Source organism: Penicillium longicatenatum, assembly GCF_028827895.1.
Source record: "Penicillium longicatenatum strain IBT 33135 chromosome Unknown contig_3_segment0_segment0, whole genome shotgun sequence".
In the NCBI taxonomy this organism is placed as follows: Eukaryota; Fungi; Ascomycota; class Eurotiomycetes; order Eurotiales; family Aspergillaceae; genus Penicillium; species Penicillium longicatenatum.
The window spans coordinates 1,918,524-1,934,037 of record NW_026643121.1 but is presented as its reverse complement, the minus strand read 5'-3'; the positions used below and the strand labels follow the sequence as shown (position 1 = coordinate 1,934,037).

The window sequence follows — 15,514 nt, the reverse complement described above, 5'->3', positions numbered from 1 at the left end:
TTCGGCAAGTTAAAGCTTTTGCAGATTGCGCCGGAACAAGTATTGATCCAGGGTGGGAAGGCACTCCGAGGAAGGGAAGACAGTCGGCAAGCCTAACCCCACTGGAAAATACTCCAGAGACAGAGACCGTTGAAACGCAGCGCCAAGCAAGTACGGAAGACACAGCTGAAGTAACAGGTCAATATTCGTCCAGTCACGAACCCGTTGCTCAAGCTAACACACCTGAGCAAAATGCCTTGCCAAGAACATTTAGCAAGAAGGAATTTATTAAAGAAATGCAGGCTTTAATGACAGAATCCCACAATGCTACCCTCGAGACGCAGGTTGCGTACAATCGACTCGTAGTACAAGAATATGTCAAATACAAACATGACATGGAGTCTCAGAGATTTACTGAGATAGTTGTCTAGTTGATTTTTCTGTGGGGCTCAGTGCTGTTCAGTTGGAGAATCTCTTTTCATTTCTTTTATACAGTACACAAAGCTCAGCCAATTCACGATATTGCGACTTCTGCTGTGCCATTTTTGTCCGTTTTGTGCCTCGTGGAGTTATAGTTTTGAAGCCACATATCAAGCCTGCCAAGCCATTGAAATATGTATCATTGTGAAGAATCAAGTCAATTTTTCATTATCTTTGTTTCCACAATCTATGGATCAGCATCATGCGTTATTTCTGCAATAATGACAATTGATCTTTCATCAAATTACAACATTTGTTTTACCGCGTTGCTAATCCCCCCGATGAAACGTAGAGCAATAATCGTCTATTTACCTCTCCCTGTAAGCTCACAGATCGCTACGGGAAGCGGAAGAGTTTTGCATACTCTAACTCAGCAGCGAATAGCTTCAGTACAATCGTGTTTCCGATACTGTTCTAATGCCATAATGGACATGCTTCTGCATTTGAAGTAGGCCTTTCGATAACATAGGGTCATGACCCTTTCATTATCTGGATCATAAATTTGTCATTTACATGAAAACTACACTGCATCACAGGCATCAGCGCGAAAGATACCGGGGGGTAAAGAGTAGATTTGCTTATTGTACCGAAACCGATCAAAATCATCAAAATCATCAAAATCATCAAAATCATCAAAAGCATCAAAATCATCAAAATCATCAAAATCATCAAAATCATCAAAATCATCAAAATCATCAAAATCATCAAAATCATCAAAATCATCAAAACCATCAAAATTACCAAAATTATCAAAACTTATATGACTTTCAATGATCCTGAGGTAAATGGTGCTTATTAAGGTCTTCTTAATCAGTCATTATGGAAAATTTTACTCCCACGTGGGAATATTCTCTAATTTTCTATATATAATACATCTACAGCGATATACTCATAAAGGAAAACTGGATAGCGATTCGCCTTGGGAGCAAAGGTTTGCCGATCATCCCTATATTTGTAGGTCTCGTGGCTTACATCAACTAGCAAAATTTGTTATGGAAAAGGCATTGAACCTCATGAATGCGGCGGGAATACCTAATTTCCGCGGATTTGGCGGCTATCCAACTACGGTCAAAGGCCATCAGGAAACGCGCAAGGGCCTGCTGTACCGATCTGCTCACCCCGGGGCAATGACAGAGAAAGGCTTGGCACAAATTAAAGAAAGGGGAGTCAGATGCATCATTGACCTGACCTGCCACGATGAGAAAACCATTCCATATATCCTACCTTTGAACAAATTACAACGGGAAGGAATTCAAGTTTTGCATCGACCGATAGAAGAGGGGTACTTCTCCTTGGAGAAGTTGCTACTGAAGTATGACACATTCCAGGAACGAGGCGCTGAGGTACGTTCCCTGCCCAATACTTTCAAGCAATTGTACTAAATGCAGCTCACAGGCTGTTTCGAAAGCATATCTTGACCTACTAGAAAAAGGAAGCACAACCATTCGAGATATCATCTTGATCCTCAAAGCCAATCAAGATGCTGCAACGCTCATTCATTGCTCGCTTGGCAAGGACAGAACGGGACTGATATTTATTATCCTTTTCCTACTGATGGGAGTGCCCTATGGCATGATCGAAAAGGAATATTGTCTCAGTGCAACGGGTCTCATGGGTTCCTTGGAGATTATCGAACGTTTTCTTATGCAAAGAACCAACGACGATCCCAAATGCAGTCAAAGGGCCTTACAAATTATCACGACACAGTGCGTTCGCTCTCCATTAAAAATAAAAGTGAGGTCAAATGATAACAATCTCAATAGTGCGGAAACAGTCCAGCGAACAATTTCGGAAATACACTCGAGATATGGGGGAGCATATCAGTATTTGGAGAAACACTGTGATTTCACAAAGGAAGAGCTTAGCGAGCTGATAGATATACTCACGGACGGTAACTAATCACGGATTTTCTCTTTTTTTCAAATGAATATCTTGTTTTGAATCCTTGTCGGGGTGAACAAAGTAAAAGTTGCGACGTTAAGCAGCCAACCATGGGAGGTAATTCATGTACATTGCTTGTATAACAATGCTTCAAATTGTATGTATGTAGCTTACGCTCTTTCAAAGTCATTCGGAGTACTTCGCGGTTTTGGAAGTATGTGTAGATAGTCAGTATTTGGAAAGAAGCTTCTTCGATTTCCTTAGTATCGGAGATTCAATAGTTAAGAGAGCACTACAGCAGATTTCGAAAACATCCCAAAGCACATACTCGTTATTTCCCGGCTCGTACCCGGAACATAAACTAATCCAGTCGGGCCTAGTGGTATTCAATACTAGCCTCTGAATGGATATTAAATTACCATTTATTTAAATATAGACTGTACCCGTTTCGGGTACCAGCCGAGAAACAATGTGCGTGGCCTTGAGCAATAAACTGTTTTTGAATTCTGCTGTACTTCATAGATCTCTGGATGTACTAGTTGCCAGAAAAGGCACAAATGCCCCATGCTGAACTTCCACGTCGCACGTTCCTAGCTAGCGAGTAAGCTTCAAACCCCCACAGATGCTTCCTATAGTCCATGTTCTACTCCTTGGAAACTCACTGATTCGTACTATGCGTCTATTGCTATAGTAGCATTAAGATCAGATTTCGCTCAGTTGCATACACTTTATCATTCGCGTTCTCAAAGGCCCACAAAGGGATCTCATTAGACGCACACACGGAATTCTGGCAACGAAGCGCGTGTCTCTGAGGTTATATGTTTTAAGAATCGGTCGCATAGTCATCACTTCCAAGCTCCGGTTACTAGTCTACAAAAATCTGTAGATTGTGATTTAAAGGCCGATGCAACACAAAACCCATGCTTATAGCTCTAATTGGCTTTTTGATATTATTTTGCTATAGGCTCAAAAGAATTGCCTTATCAGCAATAGTGTGACACATGGTAAGATTGCATGCTCCGACTAGTTTTCACCCAGTTATAAGTAAATGGACTAAGTCTCCGAACGATTCATACAGACATAAAGGTGTAGAGATTAATAATGATCTGGCATGAGGATCATGCATCTACAAGTCACTCTCCTAGATCTGGCTACTGAAGTAGATCGAGTGAGATACAACGATTGCTAAGCTAGACCTTCCAATGCTCCAATACCCCAATGCATGTCTAAGATTCTTCGTTCTTGATTTTCTCGCCATTTTCTTTTTGAGAGACTCGGGCATGCAGTTCAATGCTAGAGGGATAAAACGACGTGCTTTCCGATATGCCGGATATCGTTGTTCTAGAGCTTTGTTTATAGCTCTCTGCATTGATTGAATTGCCTCTCCTTCATGCTTTTTATAGTTAATGGGAATACCTGCGCCACGAAGCTGAAGAAGCTTATTCTTTCTTTGACGCCGACCATCGCTTCCCAGGGGGTAATTCGCCAGTGGCCCTGAAGAATTCAGCTTCTCGTCAAGCAGTGTTCTTAATATAACCTCAGCGAAACCAGCAAATGTTCCAGCACTGAACTCGGCTGTGAGGTGCCTCCAACAATTTAATATCAATTGGTGTGATGGCGGCTTGGTACATTTTGGACATTCACTATCCCTAACCCCCTTGTATCGTACTTTGGCATTTGCGCTTGTATTCTGGAAGTCAAGACTCGACGGCTTAGGGACTCTTTCAAAGCTCACTAAATCCCTTGGAGACGAGTAATTCGAAGAAGTAACCAAATTCACAGCTTCGAGATTTGTTTGATCAGCTGTGGAAAATGGATTTAAATCCAAGTCAAGCCCCAGCTTTTGCTCTTTGACCTCACGAGGATGGTAATTGACAACTGAACGATACATAGCAAGCTATCTGATGCTACCATGCTCTTTGAGCTGGCTCTCGAATAGATGAATCTCTGACGAAAGTCCAGGCAATAGGTGGATATATCTAGCAAAAGAAAAGTCCTGGACAGAGTAAGGATAGCTATAAAATAAATTCAAGACTTCATACATGCGTAGAGCAAGGCTATAATATATCGGAGAAAATTGAAAGCTTTAAAGCTTCATTATGGAACAGAACGCGATATAATGTGAGGTCGTCCGTGAATCAAGTGGTAGACATCATTATCATACAGCATCCCAACCATTTGGGGAAACTGATGAGTCAAATTTATTCGTCAGCTAGACACACTCTACTAATCAATTGAAGACGCGATAGGATCGATGAATTGAATTTCCATACGAGCAAGGGTCTACAATAATAAAGGCTTTACCATGGACATACAGTCCCTTAAATCATTCCACTTTTTCGCCTCTCGCAAAATCCCGCAAATCTCTCAAAAATGGCCAACTATCTTGTATCTGCTGATTAAATTCGAATCCATGGATTGATAATCCAGGAAGCCACAGCATAAGACTCGAAGCATCTAATTGAGGAGATGAAACCTTGATTTATGACTTCATTATTAGGAAAATGATTAATGCCGAAAACATATTTAATGAGCTAGAGACCATGAGTTGTGCCAAAACATACTTGTCTAAATTCACTTGCCTCCCATTATGAGTAGAATTTACTTTTAAATCCCTTTTCTGAGACAATGATGCACCACAGATACCCTTTCGCATCCTGTATACTGATCCTATCAAGGCTGTGTGGGGCCCAAAGCCACTGCGGTAACATTTCCCTCACCAACAGTTGTAACTTTCCACTATATATCAAAGGCGTTTCAGTGAATACGTATCTTGATATTGAGCTACAGCCGCAACATATCATCAGTGAGCAGTTTCGCATTACTACGCATGGCACCGGGAATTCCCTCAAGATCTCCACTGAGAAATACAGTGATAAAGTCGTTCAAGTGGAGTATAGTGCTTGTTTTTATGATAGGGCCTCTGAGTGTGATCCCTTAAACACGCTGTTTTACGATTTGTCCCTAATCAATGCACCGGCTACCTCCTTTGGAACGCGCATCAAGCCGAGCACCCAAAGATGTTCCACTGTAGATTGTCCTGCTGGTGGAAAAAACTGCACTCTAACGTATTACCATCCCAATGATAATTTTGCTACCCAGGAATGTGACGTATGGGCAGACCTAGATGTGGAGTTTTATCAGGGTGAGTAGTGTTGGCAGTGCTACAGTGCAGTACTGCCCTAAGGCTGCGACATTTCACAGATAATCATTGGCTTTCCAGTATCTATCTGTGACAATGAAGGGCAAGAGGAGAGGGTGGGAAGTAATATTATTCAAAACTGTATAACTTCATGATTGTTTTGATATACCAGCGATTGGCAGGGTTTTGCATTCTTCGTCTCAAGATGGAAAGTTTCAAAGTTCTGATCATTTGATATATATCTAAATTTTCCCATTTCATAATGTTTTGCGCATCGCTCTTCCTGTCTTTGTTTTTCATCTGGCTTCAAAATCAGGTATTTTCATAATTGCAATTAGATGTATATGATTTGATTTCACGGTGAACGCTCTTCAGAATGATGCAATCCCTACTGCGTCTGATGCTCCATTGACTGATAAGAAATAGCCGTTCGGCATTCATCGTTTGTTGGGTAACCGACGCTGGCACCCTACTAAACCTTCATTTAATCACAAGCACTGCTACGCCAACCATACAATGAGGTATAGCAAATGCGCGGGGGGTGCCTACAATCCCATGGAACCGTCTGTCGGTACATCATCTCGCCATACGCACAGAGACATCCTCCGAAAAGGGAGGAGCTAGACCATTATAGGAGAACTAGCAATTAGACTTAATATCTTCATACCTATTTCAGGTCTATTCCAAATTCTTCACTCCTATCCATATCCTTTCAGGACGCCCTCAGGGGAGTGTGCTAACAAGCATGTCAAATTCATTGCAGAAGACCACTTTTTTTATTCCAGTATAGATCCTATTAGTGTAAGCACTCGTAATAAACTTCTGGTTAGTGTGGTGTAATCTTTCGTTACAGGAAAAAACTGTTGTTTACAGGGCCGCTCGAAATCAGCTTCACCTTTGTTTTCTTTTCTTTTCTTTTCTGAACTTTATTCTGAAACACGCTAGTCCCCCTTCGGTTTAGTCTGTTGTGGGGTCTTGAAGTGTTTTGTAAGGATTAATTACACGAATGCGGGATTGTAACTTTCCTGAAACACAGATACAATCGTTACGCTGCGGTTAACCACAAGGTTCGTCACTTTGATTAGAGCTTTGGTCTTCTGCGGCAACTTCGAGGAAGATGGCGCTACGTTCACGTATTGACCTCCTGAATAAAGTAAATGGAAAGACATATCATCTATCAAGGCGATTATAAAGGAATATGATCAAGGCGGTCGATTTCTTCTGTCTCGAATCAGATCACCTGATAGCGGGGTAGACTGGGGATTGGGAGATCCAAGCGTGGATTCGAGCCTCCTCAAACCTCTTACGCAACGGCCATGGTAACTACTATTTCCTACGGCGAAAAAAACTCTGGATTCTAGGTAGGAGTAATACACGGGAATGTCGGGAATATCACTATTGGTAAGTGAAAATAGATATAACTGTAATCTACGGCTAGTAATAGTGATCGGCTTCAGTACAATCCAAAACGCTGAATTAAGAATGCCTTCGTGATTTGCATGCCACCAACCCTGTCGATGACAAGGAACGTATCGAGAATACCAAGGGCGGACTACTCAAAGACTCATATCGCTGGATTCTAGAGAACAAAGATTTCAAACAATGGCAAGACAGCGAGAGAAATCGCCTTCTCTGGATCAGGGGTGATCCTGGTAAAGGCAAGACGATGCTCCTATGTGGTGTCATCGAAGAGTTGACGAGATTGTATGGGGATAATGCGAGCATCTCGTTCTTTTTCTGTCAGGCTACCGATATATGGATCAACAGCGCTACGTCTGTCCTGAGGGGGCTGATATATTTACTTGTCAAGAATCATCCATCTCTTCTCCACCATGTGCGAGCTCGGTACGACTATACAGGAAAGACCCTCTTTGAGGATGCTAATGCATGGAATGCACTGTCAACAATCTTCAGGGATATTCTAAACGACCCAACACTGCAGATGACTTATTTGGTGATTGATGCCTTAGATAAGTGCACCAATGGGCTCCGTTTTCTTCTAGACTTAATTGTCCAGGAATCATCAGTCAACCCATAGATAAAGTGGGTTGTTTCTAGCCGTAACTGGCCTGAAATCACTGAGTGGCTTGACATTGCTACCTAGCTAGCTCCGATCTCATTAGAGCTAAACGAGGCATCTGTGTCTGAAGCAGTGAATCAATTTATTTAGCATAAAGTTTACGAATTGGTAAAAGCGAAAAGGTATAGCGATAGAACTCGCGATGGCGTTTATTCCTACCTATTATCAAACTCGTAAGGTACCTTCCTCTGGGTGGCCTTGGTGTGTCAGAATCTTGAAAAGATACGAATAAATGTACTTAAGAAACTAGAGTCATTTCCTCCTGGATTAGATGCTCTATATAGTCGAATGATTGACCGGGTTCGCGAATCTCAAGATGCTGAGCTCTGTAAGGAGATACTGGCAATCATGTTAATAGTTTTTCGGCCTATTACGCTACACGAAATGACTTCATTTATTGAACTACTGGACGACGACTATGATGATCTTGTTTCTCTTGAAGAGATAGTCGCAATTTGTGGATCTTTCTTAACGGTTCGAGTATAAACTATTGTGTTTGTTCATTAGTCTGCAAAAGAATTTTTACTTAAGGAAGCACTTAGTGAGATACTTCCTAGAGGTATAGAGGCTGAACATAACATGATATTTATACGATCTCTCGACTTTATTTTTAAGACACTTCGGCGTGATATCTGGAATATTAAATTACCTGGACTCCACATAAAGGATATCTGCAAACCTAGCCTAAATCCACTAGTAGCGGTGGAATACTTATGTGTCTACTGGATGGACTATCTTAAAGCTAGCCTGGTTAATGGAGCTTGTGAGCTGGAATTTTATGATAGAGGTCGTGTGGATATGTTTCTGCAGCAGAAATTCCTCCACTGGCTCGAAGCCCTTAGTATTTTGGGAAGTGTTTCGGATGGCATCTAAGCTATGTAAAAGCTCGAGATTTTGATTGAGGTGAGTGGTTAAAATTGAATAGAGATGATCTTCTCTTCTGATAAGGGGTGCACTTGAATAGAAGAGAAAAGATTTAGGAATGCTACTGAATCGAGCTCGGGACGCCTCTAGGTTTATTCGATATCATAGAATAGCAATTGAAAGCAGCCCACTGTAAGTATATTGCTCACCTCTTATCTTTAGCCCACTAAAGAGTCTCGCAAGAATATCTTTTTAGGATGGGAGACTAGACTGGGTCTTAAATTATCCTGTGGTAGAGGAAGACTGGAGTCCCTGTCTTCAAACTCTTAAGGGGTATAGTAATTGGGTCACGTCGATTGACTGGTCGCTAGATGGAAGCCAACTCGCATCAGCGTCTCGTGATAAGATAGTTAGGATCTAGGATATAGCTACTGGCTAGAGCATATTAACCCTTAAGGGGTATAGTGATACGGTCTGGTCGATTGCCTGGTCGCCAGATAGAAGCCGACTTGTATCAGCGTCTAATAATAACATAGTTAGGATCTAGGATCTGGCTACTAGCTAGAGTGTATTAACCCTTGAGGGGCATAGTGATGGGGTCGACTCGATTGACTAGTCGCCAGATAGAAGCCGACTCGCATCAGCGTCTGATGATAATATAGTCAGGATCTGGGATCTGGCTACTGGCTAGAGTATATTAACCCTTAAGGGGTATAGTTATTAGGTTAGGTCGATTGCCTGGTCGCTAGATGGAAGCCGACTCGCATTAGTGTCTTATGATAAGATAGTTAGGATCTAGGATCTGGCTACTGGCTAGAGTATATTAACCCTTAAGGGGTATAGTGATACGGTCTGGTCGATTGCCTGGTCGCTAGATGGAAGCCGACTCGCATCATCGTTAGATGATAAGATAGTCAGGATCTAGGATCCAGCTACTGGCTAGAGCATATTAACCCTTAAGGGGTATAGTTATTGGGTTAGGTCGATTGCCTGGTCGCTAGATGGAAGCCGACTCGCATCAGCGTCTCGTGATAAGATAGTTAGGATCTGGGATCTGGCTACTGGTTAGAGAATGTTAAATCTTCCTATTAGCTTCATCGAGTCTCTTTAATTTAACGACGATGATATTAATCTTCTATATATAAATAAAGGCATATATGACATAGGTTCAAAAGGTCCGGCGACGCCTGTGTCTAACGACTTTATCTCGCCGCTTAAGCAGTATGGATACGGATTAAGCTAGGAACATTCCTGGATAACCTATAATGGACTCAAGATGTTGTGGTTGCCTTTAGAATATCGCCCAAATTCTCACGCCAATTTCGCTAGATATACAACCAGATTAGCGATCAGCTACTTATTAGGTCGTGTCATTTTCCTCATACTCTTAAAACAAAATCCCGTTTCTAGCCCTTGATCTGTGTTTAGACAACTATAAATCTATATCTATATATGTAAAACGTGACCACATTATGCTTCTTCCAGGCTCACCCAAACCTCCTTAATGATTACTACCGACGTTGCGCGATTAAGCTTTGTGTTTGAAGCTCACTTCTTTTTCTACTAATTCACTTAGTTTCCCCTTGAATGTCTAGTTCCTCGACGATGGGAATCATGCTTCAAGTGCAATATCTATTTATGAGGTAAACGTACCAGTCTACTTCCTACTAGCACTGATCAACACCCGTAGCTTTTGGATCGCCAAGACAAAATAGCTTCCCAGGAGCCGCAGTGCCCCTTAGTCACGTGCATTTCCCAATACCCTAGCTCCCCCCGGTGTGCAATCAAAAGTCATTTCGTCCGCTCCCTGATCAGAGGGGTGAGCAGGGTGAGCTTAGAGAAAACCCGTTCTCCACTATTATGCCAACGACACAATGGTTAGCCCCTAGCGATCCCACGCAAATAGCGCCTCGACTCCCTCCTTCTAAATAGGAATGATTCGTGACATAATATATAACGGATCCTTAAATACATCACAAATGGCCGCGGCTGCGGAGTGTAGCCAGCGCTCGATAATTAGTATTCGTAACAATCTTCGCTTATTCGGGAATGTCAGAGCTCCATAAACTCGCGTTGGTTAGCGACGAAGCGTCACACCGCTAATGATACAGACTCTCTGTGACCATCTTCTCGAGAAGCCCGGATTATATATGGATAAAATGATTCTCTTTCTATGGGATGAGTTTCATACTTAGGTGACAAGCTCGCGTCTCAAGCGGGCTCTTACTTCGGTCGGCTGGTCGAAGAAGGTGGCTCGACAGAGAGCAAAGGAATAGAATGCTGATTTACGCGATATCTATCTCCACAATATATCGGACTTTAAGTCATACCATCTAGTCTATGTGGATGAGTCGGGTTATGATAAAAGAATTAGTTACAGACGCACTAGGTGGTGTCCGCTAGGCCAGACGCCACTATAGATCTCTAAATTTCATCGTGACCAGCGATACTAGATCTTACCTGCGTACGCATAAGACGGCGTTATACTTCCTCGTGTATTCCAAGGCTCAACTGATTCGGCCGTGTTCGAAGATTTCATCGAGCAGCTCCTTTAGCACTGTGGAAGGTGGCCGGAACCGAAATCCGTGATCATCATGGACAATGCATCCTTCCACCATTCTGACCAAATCAAAAATATGTGTGCCGATGCTGGAGTAAAGCTGATGTATTTACCACCTTATTCGCCTGATTTGAATCCCATCGAGGAGTTTTTCTCGGAGCTGAAGGCGTTCATCAGGCGTCACTGGCGAAAGTATGAACAGAGCCCGGAGCAAGGGTTCGATAATTTCCTTGAGGGATGTGTCGAGGCTGTAGGATTTCGGGAACAAAGTGCAATCGGCCATTTCCGGCATGCTGGCGTAGTCGTCGAAGACCAGCCTAGAGCCACAGTATCTAGAGCATAATAGTATTGATCTAGTTGGACATAACACTTCGTTTTTGGGATTAAAAATGAGCATTGTGAGGCATTCTATGCTTATAATAGCGTGTGAATTATATATATCAAGCCAACTAAAAGTGATGGAACTGGATTATGAATCTAAATCTATGCAAAGCTGCCACTTATTCCAACGGGGGGTCTTCCTATTGATTTCTTATCTCCCCCACCCACTTAATGATATCACCGACAAAGCGGCGTGCAATACCTACCGCAATTCCTTCTTGAACAAAAAATCCCGGATTTTGATCCTCGTGAATCTGCTCAAGGTCCAGACCGTTAGCGAGCGTGACATCACAAGCCAGCTGGAATTAAGCCCTCAAATTTTCGTCGATGACATTTGTTTCTTGCCAGGCGCTGTATTCATTGATAGTCACGTCGCGTGGTCGCGTTCAGTTTCTGAAAAAATTACTGAGCCACAATGTAGTTCCGCGCCAGTGTATAGTTCTCTGCTTTTAAGGGGTGTCACATGATCGCGACTCTCATCCTAGTCCTGAATGGGAATGAGTACATGCTTCCAAAGTTCCAGGATTAGTGCGGAGACGCAAGACAGTAGACATACTTTTGAAATGGTGCACTGCCTTGATCCATGGAATTTTAGTTAAACAGGAAATGTGGAGATAATTTGAATTCTGGGTTTGGCTTTGAACGCGTGTCCCCGTTGTTTATCCGTGGGCTGGTCCTTTAGGGTTGACTAGGGCGGTATGTGACTAGGAAGTAGCAGAATCGACCTTCGTCAACATCACGTCGCGTTAGAACATTAATCCGAAGTCCGAGACTTCAAATTTGGACCACACTTTGACGAATGGATGCCAACATAAAGTACAATTCCATAGACGTCTAGCGCTTAGAAACTAACCAGTGTAGCCGACCGTTCGTTAGTACAGATTATGAATGACGGGGAGAAAATGGTTCACACTTGGCCGTTAACTATCGTTTCCTCTCCAGGACTTGCAATTTGATATAGCCAACTTTGGATGCTTTAGATACTAGATCTCTAGCGAATGCGCGTGAGAAGTAAGCGGGAAAAATGATCATGATCTTCAAATATTATCTTCTACTATGCCTGGCTTGTCTTAACCGCTTCATCCGAGACATGTTCTCCCTGGCCGCACACTCCTCCTCGGTATTTGTCTAGTCCGATGCTCTGCAAACGCGCTCTAGACAGGTCTTTAATATTTGCTTTTTAAGCCTATTTCTCAAAGATTTCTCAAAGCTAGTATCTAATCTCATAGTGTGATATAAAAGACTGATCGTCCTCGACTGATCCTGAGTTTTATTTAACTTATAAAGTCACTATTCTGCAAAAAATTGAGAATATTTTCGAAGACTACCTGCAGCCATAAATGTAGTACCTACTCCAACGACTATAGTTGCGGGATCATTAGCTCAGGAACGCCGGCATACTTCACTCCCTGATATATATTGTTGGCTAATACGGGCGATTCGGGGGCTTTCAAACCCGCAGAGAATATCATATCTATAAATATGTGATGAATATGTATGTTGTCATTAAATTCTTTATACTAAACTTCATTAATGATAATGTGTATAGGCTATGCGTAGACCGGGCGGAACTTTCAACATCGCTTATTACGACCAACACTAATAGGTCCGCTACTCGGTGTTATCTTCTATAAGAATATGTAACGCTAGATTATATTCTCTCCCCTATCGCCTCCCCTATCGCTAGAGAAAGCTTTCTTTAGACCACCTATATCTATTTTCCCGGCCTACTAGGGAACGCTAATGGCTTCGTCCTGCTTTATATTACTACGAAATTTCCAGCGAAGTTAGACATGACTACCTAGTTCTTTTCCCTAAGTCTACTTATTTATGCTTTGTTCGAAGCGGTTATATGGCGTATTAATGCACGGGGGTGCTTAGAGTTGAGTGTCGGTGCTACCGTTATAGGGCCCGGTCATTTATCTATAGTAGATAGACCTAGATATAGTCCTTCTTCTACTTAGTTTACGATACGTCCCGAGATAGTATATATCGTGTGCTACACTTAATCTAGGTGTTGGGGCACGGACCGAGTATAGTAACTTGGTTTCTGAAATCAATTCTACCTCTACACTCTTCTCAATTGACTCATAATATCTAATCTAAAACATATTATTAATATCATAATGGTATAGATGTTCTCCTTGAGGGTTGTATTGGAGCTATGGGTTCTCGAGTATAGAATGCAATCGGTCATTTCCGGCACGCTGGTATAGTTATTAAAAATCATTAATGAGTAGCTCGCCATTTATATAGTAATTAACTAAACTTTGGCACTGTGCTTAAGATTTGGGGGAATATAGAAGGGTTTTGGCGAAAATTATATATTTTCACATAGCTCTTATACATAAATCGGGATTATTAAGAGATGAATTTAAGTGTAAATCTATATAAACCTATTATGTATGCTAACTATAAATACATGAATTTGCCTATTATTCCTGTATATCCCTTGCCTATGTAATGATATCACCTATGAAGCGACGTGTAATACCTACTGTAACTCCCTTCTCGATGAAGAAGTTCGGATGCTGATCACTATGGATCTATTCAAGATCTAGACTATTAGCGAGCGTGACATCACGAGCCAGCTAGAATTGAGCTTTTAAAGTTTCGTCAATAACATTCGTTTCTTACCAAGCTCTATATTCTTTAATAGCCACGTCGCGTGGTCCGTTAACCGTGAGCATTACTACTTGCTGTTTTTGCTGGGAAGGCAATACCGATGCTGTAATAGAATCAATTGCCTATGGGGGCTGTCCTCCTAGGAAATTGATATTAATAGGTGGATAATTTCCGGGGGCCAGTGACTTGTGACTCTTAGACTATGAATGTTCTAGTCTCTGCTGCTCTTCCATAAACAGGTCTTCACGCACAGCTTCTGGGACATTATCCTAGCATTCTAAAACACCACCGCCTTCAACATACGCAATCAGGCGTTTCGAATGATGCGTTCTTAATTGGTAGTGTTTCTTTCCACGAGGGTCTTACCAGCAATGCGGCCCAAGGTGATAAGACGGTAAAGGGCAGCGCATTAAGCTATAGATAGCCCGCTAGACTGATTGTTATCCAGATACATGCTCTTTAGCATCAAGTTATGCATCCCGATCGTTAAGCATCCTATTCGTAATAGATGACTTCCCTCGTTTCTCGCCCCTACCTACTGCGCTTCTGGAAAGGTGGTCGTCTTCTATATAGTTGAAGATGATCATGACTCTTATTTCCTTGCCTCGCGTGCTAAGTTTACCCCACGCGAGCAGTTGTTCTTCTATAGTGGTCTAATTAATATTAAGGGACTTGAACCATATTTTTAAGTTCTTATGTTTGCGATCGTTAACCGACATAACCATAGACGTTCCATCTAACCTAACCCTTTAGCTACGTGGAACTCTCTCTTGCAGCGCTTTGTCTAACTTAGTCCTCAGCGCCGATGGCTAGTAGGCACTTGGGGTTAGGGTCATATTTTTTATCGTGTCCTCCCACTTAAAACGATTGTTTACTTTGACTCTCCACTCGATTATATACCAGATAAAGTTTAGTGGTAACTCGTCATCGGGTCCACTTGCTTCCCACTTATGGAGTTAAAGAAGTCTTGGTATCTCTTACGAGGGGAAAATCGGAGCTACGGGACGGTCCTGGAGGTAGTAGTCTGGTGAAGGGCTAAACCTATTATTTGAGGGCGTGCCGTTATGATATCCTAGAGTAGGGGCGTATTGCGAATTTTGGTCCTAAGTATCAGCTACTTGAGCTTGAGAATCATCAAGATAACAAAAATGGGTCGTTTATCATAGTGACCTGTTTCTGAATAATTCAACGTCAGTAAAATTGGGCTTGGAGGTTCAACAGGCTGTGGAAATAGGAAGATCTGCAAAGGTCCGTGCAAAGGGCTATAGAGGCGATGATAAACGCGTTGTCAAAAAAAAGTTACCCCATCAATTTTCTTTCTTTTCCGATTAGTGTATTATTTCGTTCATATGGCAGATTATGCCCGTGGGAGGAAAGTTGAGCGAAGGAGGGAATGAATGCCCCGGAGGTGGTCAACCCCCGTCTGCATTGTTTGACTTGTTTGCAATACTTGGTTCTTGTCAACGGATAGCCCATACAACACAATACAAAGACTGTTTTTATTCTTTTATTTACGATCGTA

General features: G+C 42.2%; 1 protein-coding gene across 1 annotated transcript; it reads left to right on the top strand.

The window, feature by feature from the left end:
- Window positions 1-1,451: 1,451 nt before the first annotated feature.
- Window positions 1,452-2,358, top strand: N7484_006090 (tyrosine-protein phosphatase; the record flags this gene model as incomplete). Its single annotated transcript, XM_057116508.1, has 3 exons — window positions 1,452-1,802; window positions 1,855-2,165; window positions 2,223-2,358. 3 exons carry the CDS (start codon window positions 1,452-1,454, stop codon window positions 2,356-2,358), a joined length of 798 nt encoding a protein of 265 aa, XP_056972391.1.
- Window positions 2,359-15,514: the final 13,156 nt, after the last annotated feature.